This window comes from Apostichopus japonicus, chromosome 3 (assembly GCF_037975245.1).
Source record: "Apostichopus japonicus isolate 1M-3 chromosome 3, ASM3797524v1, whole genome shotgun sequence".
Lineage (NCBI taxonomy): Eukaryota > Metazoa > Echinodermata > Holothuroidea > Aspidochirotida > Stichopodidae > Apostichopus > Apostichopus japonicus.
Genome location: NC_092563.1, coordinates 24,119,874 through 24,135,709, shown reverse-complemented (window position 1 = coordinate 24,135,709; position 15,836 = coordinate 24,119,874). Strand labels below are relative to the sequence as shown.

General features: G+C 38.2%; 1 protein-coding gene across 3 annotated transcripts in view; it reads left to right on the top strand.

Annotated features, from left to right (window-relative positions):
* Window positions 1-10,442, top strand: part of LOC139965565 (uncharacterized) — a 31,080-nt gene extending 20,638 nt beyond the window's left edge. The window contains exons 3-4 of one of the 3 annotated variants that reach the window (XR_011792284.1): window positions 234-7,981; window positions 8,116-10,442. Coding sequence is in view for 1 of the 3 variants with exons in the window: in XM_071968062.1 (XP_071824163.1) it covers window positions 234-2,354 (2,121 nt within the window). In the remaining 2 variants the exon portion in view is untranslated. Of the gene's footprint in view, window positions 1-233 lie in introns of all 3 variants that reach the window. The other 2 variants (XR_011792285.1, XM_071968062.1) reach the window with 2 other exon arrangements.
* The last annotated feature ends 5,394 nt before the right edge of the window (window positions 10,443-15,836 follow it).

Sequence of the window (15,836 nt, the reverse complement as noted above, 5' to 3'; positions counted from 1 at the left end):
TTGTAATGCTGTGATTACATATTATATAAAGCTGGGCAGTCGAAGTAAACTGTGCTACATTTATGCTTGCATGGGCAAATGTGACATGGGTACACAATGTCTGAAGAATGTTGCCCAGTTATTGTAAATTATTATATGTTGCATGAGGTCTGTCTGCCTACAATGGCCAGACATGGATGGTATTCAGTGACTACATTTTGGTAAAAAACTTTTCCTTTCTACTCTTCTTTCAGAGTCTTGAGAGAAGTGCATCTTCTGGATTGGTTTCAGGGGAGGACCAGCATGGCAATATTGTTAATGCGTCTGAAGGAAACTTGGAGAGAATGCAATCTGCTGGAAGTATCTGCCATCCAAGCACTACTACTCGCTTCTGTGAAAGCACAGAGACAGATTCAAATCATGCTCACCTGTCACATGAGAGCTCGTTGGAGAATCAAAACGACATGGAACACTCTCCTGAGCAGGTAGCATCTCCAACCCCCGGAGCCCAACGTCCAGATAATCACTCCAGAGGAATGTCCATCAAGCTTGAACCTGTCAGCCCAGCTATAGGCATGCCATCTGGGGGTTCTAGAGGGTCACTCTCTGAGGATGGTGATGGTGAGAATAATGAGATCACCATCGAAGATTCAGATGGAATTGAAATTATCCACTCAGATTCTCCTCCTATACCAAGATCAAGTACCGTAGAGGCAGCTGATAAACCAAATGGAATTTCGACAGGTACGCATCCCTGGAGGCAAAATTCATTGACACCATCTGAATCTGGAGGAAGGGGTGTCCTTAGGCGACAGGCAACAGTAGATTTACCAGACTGCGAAAATGAAGAGGATGAATCAAGGGGCTCTGGTATTGATGTCTCAGAACATGACTCTTCAAGAGGACATTCAAGGAGTCAGGAAGATGTTGTTCATGATGAGAGAGCAGTAAGGCGGGATAGCCCTAATGGACACATGCAACATGGAGAACATTCCACAGGTGAAAAGAAAAATTTACAGCAATCACCCATACCTCAACAACCAGATGTTTATCCTCCTGCTACCTTGAGAGATTTAGTAAGTCGTGGCAGAGAAGGAGGATTACACACCTTAGGACACGAGAGAAGCGTGCTGGAAACTAGTAGAAGTATGGAGATCAATTCAGAGCCACAGCCTATGAGTAGATCTGTCAGGGTTAGAAGTCACAGCATAAGTGAAGGAGAAATCTCTCAGAATCCAGAGGCAAGACCACTAGTCAAAGAGTATCCTCACCAGACACCTCCAGCTGCAGGTGGTACCCCAAGGGTGCCATCCATCCAGGTCAGTCAGCATCTCCCTGTGCCTTCCTATTGGCCGCATGGGTACCATGGTCTGGTTTACCAACCACGGTCATGGGATGGTGATGCATCCAGTATGTATCGCTCTTTAGCTCCTCCAGGCCATCATAACCATCCTGACTACAGAGGAGGGCCAATTCGATCCAGATCAGAAGAGGTTCCATCCATTTTACCATCTAGTGGTCCTCCACCAACTGAAGACTCTGTCCTTTACAAGTACCTTCAAAAGGGTGGAAAGCCTAAACGGAATATAGGTAGACCAACTCTCTCAGGATCTTCTCATAGTGCAGATGCTGATATGAGTCATCCAGGATACTACATGCCAGGGATGGGAGATATCACCAGGAGACAGTTACATCATCCCATGATGATCCCATGGCCACCAAATGGTAGCTTGCAATCTCACGGTAGTTTTGGTCTTTACCATGATCAGTCTGCAGCATCACCTGGTTCTCAAGCCAGCGGCTCTGGACAACCTAGTCCTGAGGGTTACCGCTATCATCGAGGACTGGATCTGAGAAATGCAGAGAGCAGTCAAGATCTAGCACATGTGGATGACATCACAAGACAAGTTCAGCGTGCTGTCGGTGGTGCATCATCGTTATACGGATCAGAGCACCCTATGGTTGCCCATAATGAAGGCTCCCCATCCCATTCCTCCAGGGAAGAAGATGAAGTTGGAGCAAAAGATGGAGAGGGATCAGAGGTAAAGAAACGTAGCAGGAAATCAACCTTTAACATCTACCGGGAGATTCCAGAGAGGAAGAGAAAGCTGGACAGGGATGAGGAAGAGCGAATAAAGCACAGTTACAACCCAGATGGGAGCTTTGATTACTTCTCTCTCACAGGTTGGAAAGCTTACAAATGCGCCTTGTGCAAGAAGAGAAGATTCAAGACAGCATCGGAGCTTGAGGAGCACAAGCAGAGTAAACACCCAAACGAGGGTGACCTCCTTCGCCGTCAGTCACCAGTACCTCCACCAGGGGCTGGGCCCAGTATGGTGCAGGAGAGGGCCTTCTCACCTGCGACTAATGGTTGAGATCGGCCACCTGTCTCCTCTGGGTACCACATTTTCCCAACTGCCAATTGTTGGCAGTTGTTTGGCTTTGATCAGGGCGTTTTCGCAGCTGATTGACGAAAGCAGCTTTAGCGGCATAGAGGCCCATGGCTCTTCAACTGTGAATTGTTGAGTTGTTGTACAGTGGATGATTGGGTGTTCTAGTGGTCTGTTGCTACACAAACAGATAGATTGGATGAAGAGAGGTGATCATGTCCATCATTCGCCCTCTTTGAAAAGTTTAGTTTTCACTCTGTTTGTTACATTCTTCTTCTTCTTTTTTTTTTCTGTAGACAGCTTATCTTATGTAATGATAAATTTGTGAACTATTCTATATTTGCAACATCAGCACTTTGTTTTTTTTTTCTTTTTACATATATATATATATAAATATATCTATATTTCAATGATGATCTTGGTCCATTGTAAATGGTATTGCATCAGTTATGTTTACTCTCTGTGACTCGCAATTAATTTCAATTATTTTGTTGTATAAAGAAGATGATGTTCTATTGTATATATATACACAATCAACTATCTGTCTCACCATAAATACCTATGTAAAATCAATCATACTATATGGTAGGTCTAAATTGGCATATCATCAGCATCTATTTTTAGGGTTGAAGTTTGTTTTAACACTTATCCAGGAGACTGTTTTCCATTTTGCTATATTGTGGCAATGAAATCTAAGGAACAGTGGTAGTTGATTGGTTGATGGTATAAATGGAATGACGTTGTCAGTTCATAATGAGGAAAGAGAGCGAAAGACAAAATTTTAGAAGGGGAGAGTGTAGCAATGCTTTTGGTGATACATTTGAAAGGGTGTATGGAGTATTAAAGAAGTACTTTTAAAAACCTTCTCTGGCAGCTGCAAGAAGTTAATTGTTGAATACAGCTGAAGTCTATTTTCATGATCTTAAAAAAAAGTTTTTTAGTCAGAGTTTTCTATCGGTTTGCTGATATCTATTGGATACTTAGTGTGAATATTTGTCCAAGTAGTTGGTCTATTGATGGTTTTGCAGATCATGTACATATGTTTACAACTTTTGTTAGTTTTATAAACCTTGTGTGTACAACATGTTCTTAACTTGATTATTACTCCTTTATTGATATCCAGCCATCATTCAAGATATATCTATGGATTATGGATTCTTTCTGCCATCATGAATAGATCAGATATTAATCATTGTTGTCATGTGGAGGAGAAGCTGATTATTGTCACAGAGTCCACGATCATTTCTTTACAAGCCTCCGTCATGAGATTTGGATTTTTAAATTTTTTATTATTTCTTTTCCCTTGTCATTGTGAAAGTGCCAAGCACTTTGAAATGTGATTTTAACAGTATATCATTTTAGTAGGAAAGATCAAATATTTAGGACTACTTTTCTTAATACCTGTGTCAGTTATTGCAATTAAATTGGTTAGAACAGTAAAAGGTGTCAGAACACTAAAGAGGAAGTGAGTCTGAGAAGTGTCTGTAATAAAAACTAACAAAATTGAGGGAATGGTGACAAAACATGTCTGTAATGTCTCAAAATAGAAGGGTTTGTTTACTATCTTTCTCAGTCTGAGGCAGATTTGAAATCATCACTCTCAAGCTTACAAGAAGTCAGCAATGGAATCATTTTCACAATTTAGGAGTGAAAATAATTTTAAAACTAGGAATTTGTTCAGAATTTACATCGCAAAACCTTACACGATATATCAATAGGTAATCCTAGTGATTTTACTTTTGATGTTTTCATCTTTTAGTTTGTACAAAAATGCTCATTTTAGTATGTACAAGTGTAATATGTTTTTAAAACTGGGAATCTGTCATTTTGTGTGATGGATAATAATACCATTGAAGACCTTTGGTGAAGTGAAAAGTTTGTGGAAATGGGTTTTTTTAAGGTAGCTTACCTTGCAAAAATTTACGTCCTTTCTGCAATCTAGGTATTAATGATATTGCACTGGTACTAGTATCCAGTAGGTTGTTGATGTTTAGTTGATTAAACAAACACAAAAAACTTTTAATAGCTACAAAAGAAAGGATGGAGAAGCCTTTTAGAAAGCATGGCATCTGAATTGTTTGTTGGATTAATATGTTGCAACTGTTGATTTCAACAGAATGTTGTAGATAGTTGAAGCAGCATTACAGTCCATTCATACAGAAGACACAACAGTGGGTTTTAGTAAAGAATAGCTGAAGAGCTGGAATTAGGATTTGATTCAATTCTCTCAATAGAAATTTAAGTTTAACCAAGCAAAAGAAAGGAATGCCATGGTATTCAAAAGAAAAAAAATTTGATTGTTTCATCTCACTGAGAAAAGATAATTTGGAATGTTCCATCACTGAGAAGAGTGGGCGGTTGAGAATTAAGGGAGCTGTGCTTTAAATGGGTCAGAAACTTCCTTCTTGGCCTCAAAGACGGGATTTACTATTTGTGCATTTTTAATCATCTGGCTGGTCCAGAGTGCACCTGGAACTCATTTGTTGGTTCAAAATTTTACACTTTTGGTGAATTGTATAGCGTTATAGATGATTTATGTGTCACGGTCACGATATGTTGATAATTATAACACAGCGGTGATTGAGTATAATTAGTTTTGCAGGCAGATTTTGGTCTTATCGTGACAGAAACATGCCTAATGCCAACATGATGTCTGTGTATGTCTGGTTTACACGATCCGATTGGTCAGCTATTTATCTGTGGGGAACCAATAGGGGTCAGACAATCTTCTATTTGGCAGGATTTTTCCTTGTTCTTCTTCTGTTTTTTTTTTTCAAATCACTAGTGTCTCATCCTTGTCGATATTTGTATTTGTGAAAGCAGTTTTCAAAAGTTGAAGCTGGTCCGATCAGTACCTGTGAGGCCAGAAGCTTACATTTCTACAAGGAAGTTCAGAACTAACATAATTGAAATTAGCAACTTATTTACAATACTTGGTGGTTTGTAAGTGAAGCAGTTGACTGATTGCAGTAGTCATTAATCAAAACTCAAATGACAAACTAAAAAGAAATTGTTCTTATCCCCTTTAAAACAGTTTGACTGGTTTAGAGAAGAGAGCCCTTTTGATAGGTTGTTTGTTTTAAAAAGACTCTATTCATGACTGCCTCTGATTTCTGCAACTATCTATGAAGGGTTAAATGTCGGTGGGATCTGGATGTGTTCTTCTTTCAATTTTTGAATGGTTACTGCTTTTGATTTTCATGAATTGCTCATGCAAAAAAAAAGTCAGTTAAATATGGAATTTTTTAATGATATTCATACAAGTTCAGTTTGTCACATACGGGTTGCTTGACTCGTAGTAAACTGGTTAATCTTCAGTGATGCTTAATTTATCATATGTCCACTGTGCACTTACTTAAGTATGTGTATGTGAAGAGTATGTCATTACAGTTCTGCCAAGCAAGATTCAGCAGACCTTTTATCGCATTTTTATCATTTTACTGCACATATATTTATGTTAAGATCTTGTGCCTAGTTTCTACTGAATGTACTGGTATACCACATTTACAATCATACATGAGCCAAGTAAGGTTCTACTGAACTTTTCCCTTTAACTGAGGTCATGTCTGGTACCTATTCCCATTCAAAGGAACTTGTGAAACCCTATGTGTCGTTACGCTGCCGTAACAGTTTCGTATGGGTTACAGTCTCGGTGTTTACGGGACAGGACTCTGACAGACGATCAGGTTGTTTGGATTTTCTGCACAATCTTTATAAAAACTGATGAATTTTATTAGAAACATATCTGCTGAATTTTTACTGCATTTACTGAACAAACAATCATGGAAGTGTTTAGATTTTGTACTTTTAAGGTTTTGAACTGCAGAATTGACCTTAGCTCAACTGCTTAAAGGTATGCTGTATTGGCCCCAAATATGCTAGATATTCAAATATGGTCACCTGTGGTCAAAAATTCTTAAACTGTTTTTATTACAACCTTGAGGAAATTTTCCTAACTGGGACATTCGGTCATCCTGTGTGTTACTTAACAATGTCTGAGAACAATTTGGAGAGTAAAGATCTCCAGGAAAGTACTATTTGAAAACGTCTAGCAATTATAGCGTGCTATAATTTGGGACCTATACTGACTACCTTTAAATCAATAGCCTAGTTTAGTCTTGTGCTAAATTTTGCTGCAAGTTCAACAATGTCACTGTAGAAAACATGTATCATACTTATTATAACTGTTAGTTCTACATTTTTCATCACACATCAGTGTTATGATCAAACATGTAGTAATAAATCATGACGTCAATGCAAGCAGCGTATTTAAATACCTTAGCCTTGGTTCTGCTTGATGTATAACCTACTTCATCCATTGCACAAACTATCATGTCAGTTTTAGCATCTATCCTACTTAAGGACTTATTTAGCTGTTAATTCTGGTAAATTGGTATTATATTCACTGCCCATACAATAATGTCTACTATGTTAACTAGTATAGGATCACTAAAGAAATCACGTAAACAACATTCATACTAGTAGCTTAGGCTTTGCTTACTAGCATACTGTATATGTACGCACTTCATAACTGCACATCATACAACGATATGTCAATGTTTTTCTAGCTAAGGTAATAGGTTTGGCTAAATTATTTTGTGCTACATCATTAAAATGATGTCATTGTTTTGTTCGTTTGAGATCACCATACATATACTTCAGATGCAGTGATGTCAATGTTGCAAATTTACTAAGTTTTACAAGGTTAGTAAGTTCTACTGAATGTAACTCCATGCACTATTTATACAGTGATGTCAATGTTAGTATCAAGTCCTGCAAGGTTAGCAAGTTTTGCTGATTGTGACTTTCATATACACTGCTCATACAGTTATGTCAATGTTAGTAAGCCATATTACTAGGCCTACAATCTTCGACAAATATAGATGGGACACCCCACTCCCCGTATCAATGTTGCAGTTTCTGAGCGCTTTTGGCTACAACATTGAATGGGGGGAAGGGGGTGCGCTTAAGCCAATATCGCTCGTTGTTGCTCATACTGTCCCATCATTTTTGTCGAGGATTGAATCTTCGACAAAAATAGATGGGACACCCCACTCCCTGTATCGATGTTGCAGTTTCTGAGCGCTTTTGGCTACAACATTGAACGGGGGGAAGGGGGTGCGCTTAAGCCAATATCGCTCGTTGTTGCTCATACTGTCCCATCATTTTTGTCGAGGATTGTAGGTACAGTTGAATTCACCATACATGCTGTACCCATAAAAAGATAGTATTGTTAGTATCTCATTACTAAGCCTAGGTTCTGCTGAATGCATAGATGCCACTGCTCATACGGTTATGTCAATGTTAGTATCCCATATTACTATACCTAGGTACTGCTGAATTCACACATGCACTACTCATACAATGATATTATTGTTATAGTATCTCATTACTAAGCCTAGGTTCTGCTGCACTGCTCATACAGTTATGTCAATGTTAGTATCCCATATTACTAGGCCTATAGGTACTGCTGAATTCACCATACATGCTCTACTCATACAATGATTTAGTATTTTTAGTATCTCATTACTAAGCCTAGGTTCTGCTGAATGCATAGATGCCACTGCTCATACGGTTATGTCAATGTTAGTATCCCATATTACTATACCTAGGTACTGCTGAATTCACACATGCACTACTCATACAATGATATTATTGTTATAGTATCTCATTACTAAGCCTAGGTTCTGCTGCACTGCTCATACAGTTATGTCAATGTTAGTATCCCATATTACTAGGCCTATAGGTACTGCTGAATTCACCATACATGCACTACTCATACAATGATTTAGTATTGTTAGTATCTCATTACTAAAGCCTAGGTTCTGCTGAATGCATAGATGCCACTGCTCATACAGTTATGTCAATGTTAGTTTCCAATGTTACTATACCAAGGTACTGCTGAATTCACCATGCATGCACTACTCATACAATGATATTATTGTTAGTATCTCATTACTAAGCCTAGTTTCTGCTGAATGCATATATGCACTGCTCATACGGTTATGTCAATGTTAGTAATCCCATATTTCTGACAAGGCCTAGATTAGCCTAACTAGGGTTCTGTCAAATTTACCTACCTTCACTGCACTCACCTGTCATTGACTCCCTGCCAGGGATTTTTATGGAATTATTTATTTTTGTGGTATTAAATTGTGCACAGTGTGTGCAATATACGTTTATTTGTATGTTTTCAATCTTTGTACTTTTCGTAACGGAAATAAATAACAAAAGTTGGTCAATGGTATATCGGTTGAGAAGAATGGTCAGAAAGTGAGTGGCTGGTATGACATGGTTTATAGTGAAGAGAGATGGCCTTATACACTGTAGCATACATAGGGAGCTGTGAGCTGATCGCTAGCTGTCCTTTGGGAGTAGTCAATTTTTAATATGATTGTAAACCCATTGGGTTATAGAAATGTAGTACTCCAATAACAGAATTAAGATTTATCCTCGAAAATGTCTCCAGAAGTGGTCGCTGTGGGACCAGTTACAATTTATTGTACCACTTTAGTTTACAATCCAATTTTGCCAAAAATGTAACTGTATATCATGATTAAATGTCCGGATTGCTCCTTTAAGGCATATAATGCAATGACATCACTCCTCAGACAAGTTCTTACTGTAATGCATGTCAATGCATGGTTTGATTTATATATCATAACCCATCAAATGGTGTATTTTAACCTCAACTAAAGGGTGTGATGCATTTGGTCAATCCAGTCACTTTGTTTATTGAGCCTCTCTGACGGATTAAAGGTTATTTTCATAAGAGCTGAAAGTTCGATTGGAAATTTTTACCTTCACCGATGGCAGTTGTTTTTAATTATCTGTAAAATATATTAACTAAATCTATTAGTAGATCGATCCATCAGTCATGACAACATGTTGATATTGGCACCATTGGTGATTTCAATCCATCCAAACGAAACAAACAAATTTGCATTGCCTTCGAAGGATTTCCTCGTCAAAAAAAGCTGAAATCATAAAAAATGTAAACACAAACTGTGTAGCCATGTTCAACAATTTCCTACATCCTCATATCTGGGAGTTGTTCCACATATTAATAAAAAGTAAATGTGTTTCGATTTCATTGCAGTTTGATCCGCCCAACCTGTTGCTAAGCAACGCACCGTTTTTTGATAGACTGGAAATTCCTACCTTTGGTCTAACTTTGGTCAGATTCATTAGATGGAGACCACACCACTTGGTTTTCCTACACACACATATACACACATAACATGATGACATTGTACACCTGAAATGTGTAGAAATTGGTTTTTTATATTTTTTTCTGAGAAAATCGAACCAGATTATCAAGGTTCAAGTGACCTATGCTAACTTTTGCGAGAGAAAAAAATATATAATTTTTTTTTCATATCTTGGAAATTTAGTTGTCTTTCCTGAGACGTTAATACAGTAATCATTTTGATGCCATTTTCTCAATGGAATTACATATCTAATTACACAATGTGTCTGTTAAGTTATTAAATAAGCCCATTAAATTACCCTTACATTCTTTTTTTCTTCATTTTTCTGATAGATTTGTTATAGGAGAAGTCAAATATGTTGTTAAAAATTAAGATATTTGACAGGTATTTTTGTCATTTTACCGCCATCGTTTAATTTTATTATGTTAAATAGTTACTATACATACTCTTAAATGTGTAAGTTTCCAAGAAGGGGCTATTAGTTTATCCACACGTTTGAATAATGAATCGGAAACGCATTTTCTCCTTGGCGTTCCATTTACATGCAAGGGAAATTCCCGGATTATTCAAAATCCCCCGTTGAGCGAAATAAAATCTCTCTTTACAATATCGTGCAAGGATACGGAAACAAGCAAATACAGCTGTAGTAGAATATTAAATGAGAAGGATATTAGAAGAGAGAATGACAGTACGCAAATGGTAGAACAGGTACTAATGGTAAAGGCTAAGAGTTGAGATAAATATAATAGAGGGAGGTATATGAACGCGGTGACGTCAATATGCACACATCGATAATGAATATGAATGAAGTTATTGCTGGTGCTGCTAGAGATTGGAATAAAGATATATATATGTACCTCGACAGACCGACTCATCGTTTCTATTCTTTGTTTTACAGATAAATTTGTTGTTAATATTTATAGGAAACACGAAGTAAATGATGAAGCTTGGGATGATAATTATGACAATCCTCTCCGGCGAGATTTCCTCCTCCCCCACCCACGCGTTCCGGCTCAGTTCGCCCACTTTGCCCCGTGGCGTCTATCTCCCACCACCTCCCTCGTGTCCTTCCTCATGTCTCCATGGTGACGAAGTGAATTATTCAGATGGATGAGTAATAAAATATACATTAATATAGTCATGAAAAATATAGTCAATACATCGTTGAGATGATTCTGAATACTTTGTACAATAGTATGTCCGGATATCAGGAGGGAAGTTAGGAACACTCAGTTGTGTTACACGTATTTAGTGATGATCCTGTGCGTGAATGGTAAATTCCCTCTCTGACATGTCCTGGTGAAGGAAAACGGGACAAAGACTTCGATTAACCCCCCCCCCCAATATCATACATGGGCGGCGATCATGGGGGGGGGACGGGGGGACATATCCCCCCAATATTTTAGGTGGGGGATATAGTATCTAATATCCCCCCCCAATATTTGGTGGCATACTTTTTTATTCAGCAAATGTTTTGTATTTTTTTATGATATCGCTAGTAATTTCAAAATAGAAAATGCTTAGATGCATTTACAAGGCCTGGGAAGTGCCATTTCCATCGATCTGGTAGGCATTTTCGGCCAAAATTTTCTTTTGCGCTTCGCGCCAACTTATGGTGGCGCTACGCTTAGAAAGTCTGGGCACAAGCTATGCCCCTCCCTTGGCAAATTCCTCGCAAGGCGCCTGTCTAAATTTTCGAAAATTACTTGACCAACATTCTTCATCATACTTCCCTCTGCTCGTTCAATTTTGAACTGTCTGTTAGGGGTTGAGGTTTTTTTTTTCTATATTGGTTGTCCATAGATGAATTTTTTTGCAACATTATGGGTATGTTTTGAAGTGAATTTATTATTCAAATTTTGAACAAATAATGGGCTTAAAACCTTGAAAAGTGGGGCTGACGGGTATTGTGGGGCGTTACGTAGAATTACCTACAAATGCAATGATCCACAGGAGATGCAATGAGGTCGAACATAATGTGTGACTGGTGACAATCTTGAAAAAAGGTTATGAATGAAAAAAAAAAAAACTATTAGGAAAAACTTGGTTCTCAGGCAAAAGTGTACATTTGGTTGGTCATTTTCAAGCCCGAGAAGTGCCATTTCCGGTGATCTGGGGGGCTATCAAAACCAAAATTTTTCTTGTACGCTGCGCGCCAACCAATGGTGGCGCTCCGCTTAGATAGTAATTCGCCTGCACCCAAGCAAATGTCCCCCCCCCCCCCCCAATATTTGAAACAGATCGCCGCCCCTGATATCATAAGTCTATTATTTGATGAAGTTCCCTTCTTGTTTACTACAGTGGTATATTCTGATATCAGTGGTATAGTATACAAATAATGAATGGTTTATGAGTGCAATAGTGCAAATATTTCATGAGTTGAAAGATGGAATGTTCCATTCAACTCGGCTGCGCCTCGTTGAATGGAACAAATTACATTTTTCAACGAATGAAATATTTGCACTATTGTACGAATGGAAACCATTCATTATTTGTTTTATACAACATAATATATTAAGATGGGTAAAATGCACTCATGCAACAGATTGTTTTGAACAGACAGGTTTCTCTGCTCTCTTACCATTGAAAAAAGTGCTACCAAAAAAGTATAACCCATGGTTCTATTTCATAGAGTGGAATAGAGCGGATTTTACATGCAATCGACGAGCAATTGACCAAGCAAATGACCAGAATACAATTAGGTGTTGTATAATATAGCATAGTCTTGGAATAGTCTAATATAGCGTGGTTACGGTGCACAACTGAGTGTGTCGTGATCCTTTACCGAAACAACACAGAGTGGCCTATATCTCATTAAATTAGTAAATCTCTCAAAATGATGTTAAAATATAATGCAAAACTTGTTTTTGCAAAAAGTTTTCTTTTCGGGCAAAACTTGGTCCATATATCTTCGTGGTAACTTCAATTCGCGCATTTTAGTTGTGGTATAAACTCTACTAAACTCAGCTTACTGTCGTTTCTGGCCAATGTAAACAATTAAGAAATATCCTCAAATTATTCTATAGAAACTGTTGTGTTGTATTTGTTGTCATAAAGCCAACTTTTCAATACTAACTTTAGGACAGCATTTAAGTAAACCCTTTGATGCCGTTCAGCAGTTGAATTCTACTTATTAAGTCCGATATAATATGTAGCAAAACGGCGCGAAATGAATGACAGAAAATGCCAAAAGTTACATAACGTTTACGTCAAAATTGCGATAAACATCTATTGGTATTATGAAGTCAATACAGCGTAGGGGCGGTATAATATGAATATTATTGGCGGAAGTTTATGTTAGCCTGTGTGCACGTTTCATCGATATACCTTACATATCATAAACCAATCACGTGGGCAGAATTTAGTTTGAAGAGGCGTGGATGCGCCCTCCCACAGTTTAATATATCCGTATATAACGTCCTTATTTGGCAATACATAATTGGGCTATTATCATCTCCTTTATATTTGCAAATGATGCCCCAAAACAACAATTGTTAATTTAAAAATCAGACCCTGAACGATAGTAGTCCACAACTTACTCATTTTCTCTCAAGTAAATGTATAGGTGGGCGATTGGAGCTGTTACTTGTACATTTTTTAACTTTGGGTCGATAGAAATATATATATATATATATATATATATATATATCATGTATCCTCATGTGATTCCCATGAATGTAGCTTATTTAAGAAGATCACAAAAGGGGAGCCTGGTAACACATTTGTCGCGGTACCAGACCTGACTCTCGAATCCCTTGATAATGAGCCAAACATCTGAGATTCAATAACGTCTAGTAAATTGAGAACACTCCTTATAAGGATCCCATGACGTGCCTGATCACGGCGTTGAGGTGTTTCCCGTAAACATGGGTGCCACACCCTTTCAGCATACCTCCCTGCCCGTTCTCATCCGTCTCCCGCTGTGATGTCATATAACCGTGGTATAACTGAACAATGTCCTCGTCTGACCACGACGAGTAAATGGACTCGTCGGGTGAAAAATATAGTTCGTGCTTAGAGAGCATCTCAGTATTATGAGCCCGGTTACCATACGACTTGTCCGGGTTTTCCTTGCGGCAGCTCATGTTTTTCTTTCTATCGTCTGTTTTTCTGCTGCGTGAAAATGCAAATGGATTTACATAATTTAAACCAAAACGTACCGATTAAAAATACGTAGAAAAAAAGCTTTCTCGCTCTATTTTGCAATTTCAGAATAGAAAGCCCAATCAACATTAATATTGTCTAACGTTAAGATTAGCCTTTTTAACTTTAAATTTGATACGTACCATTTTCCTGTAGGTCACCCTCCCGCCCCCTCACTCTGTTGCTATACGCCTATATGTTATTGGTAACAATTAAAACGCTTTCCATGCATGCATGCATGCGGGCTTCGGAGTATATTTGCTGGCATCGACGAATATCATATTTATATACCAAAATTCTTCAGTCAGTGGTTCTACATAGACTAGTATACCAACCCATAAAACATACAAACACCCCGGCATGTAGACTAGAAGCTTGTAGTAAACAGTTTAAGATATATATACACATAAGCAGAGACTATAATTCTAGTGGACTCCCTCGACTAAAGTACGATATGAACTTTTACTTAAAAGTTCAGAAGCAGCATGTAAACTACCTTCAAAACTGGAAACAATAGACCACCTGCCGACGCTTGACCTGTCTTTCTTTATATTCCTTGTTAACTTTTCTTCACCCCGAATAAAAAAAAAAATACCGCAAAGTTTGATTCGTCTGTACGTGTTTGCATCTTCTTCATTTTAAATCGTATCGCATTCCACGCATATTTAGTGTTATATGTTTCAATTTGGAGCCATTAAGATATTGACAACCCGTAGCTACGGTATGACCTTATGACGGCCAAATCGATGTCAAACACGTCCAGCAGGGCCCCCTTAATTCCTGGGTCTCGAACTCTACCCGTTCGTGACGCAATGTTTTTTTACGTACGATTGTTTTGAAATAGTGGCTTGAAAAGGGTGTCATTTCAAGTTAGCATAATTTACATTGTCTATACCACAGTTACAATATTATTAATATTATATTTATATATATATATATATATATATGACTTGCTGGAAATGACAAAGAATTTGGAGATGTAATAGTTTCACTACCTGACGTATGGATATACGTAGGCATGACGTAAAGACCATGACAATTTACTCCTTTTTTTATCCGTGATAAAGTTGAGGGAAGGATCAGTATTTTGTTGCATTTACTCAGGCTATTCATCAGGAACCAAGAAAATTATGGGATTCCCCCGTTTTGCAAAATGATGTAAACGTATAAAAAGCAAAGTAAACTTGCAGGTCATGTACACATATATGCCTATATATATATATATATATATATATATATATATAATGGTTATGCAGGTTCATAGTTCTGTCGCAGCTAGCACTAATATACACACTAATATACAACATATGTCTCCTTGACTTTATAATCACACGGTCACTGTCTCGGTGTTAGGGGACCGGGGATTTGAGTGGATCAGTGCCCAAACTATATCTTTGGTGACTTTTCTTTAAAAGACGGTAGAACGGTCTGTGATCCGAACTCAGTACAAATAATTAGATGCATCGTACAAGTTGATGGGGGTGTAGCTGTCTGGGGGAGGAGGGGGTGGGGATTATTATGCCCTTCAATGCAGCAATGTTCTCCCAACGGCATTACTCACCCATCTCTCTCCTTCGTCCCCACACAAAACCTACAAACTGGTTAAATCAAAGCTTGAACGTGAATTGAACTAAGCTATATTTTTGTTTAAAATGGTGAACAAGTGTTTAATTGATGTTGGTGACCTGTTTGTGTTACACAGTTTGAGCACGAGTATAGTGATACCAGCAGTGGTGGACTGGCCACACGGGCATTTGGGCAATGCCCGGTGGCCCGATGGGCCGGTGGGCTGGGGAGCCTAGTAAAATTTACAGCCCATTTTCACAGTAGTTTATAGAATACAGACGGGCTGTGTAGAAATATATTTTTAATTGTGGGAATCAGTCATGTAAAGGCTGTCCTCGATTTCTGCTGCTAAAAGGGACAAACTAAAACGAATGACAGCGAATGACCGAATGACAATTGACTTTGTACAGGGTTAATTATCATTTGCGAATGACAGCGAATGACAGCGAATGACAACGAATGACAACGAAGGACAGTGTTGAGAAGAGATAGAATGATTAACGGAGTGGAGTAAATGCGGTTTTTGGTTTTCTGCGCAAAAATGATT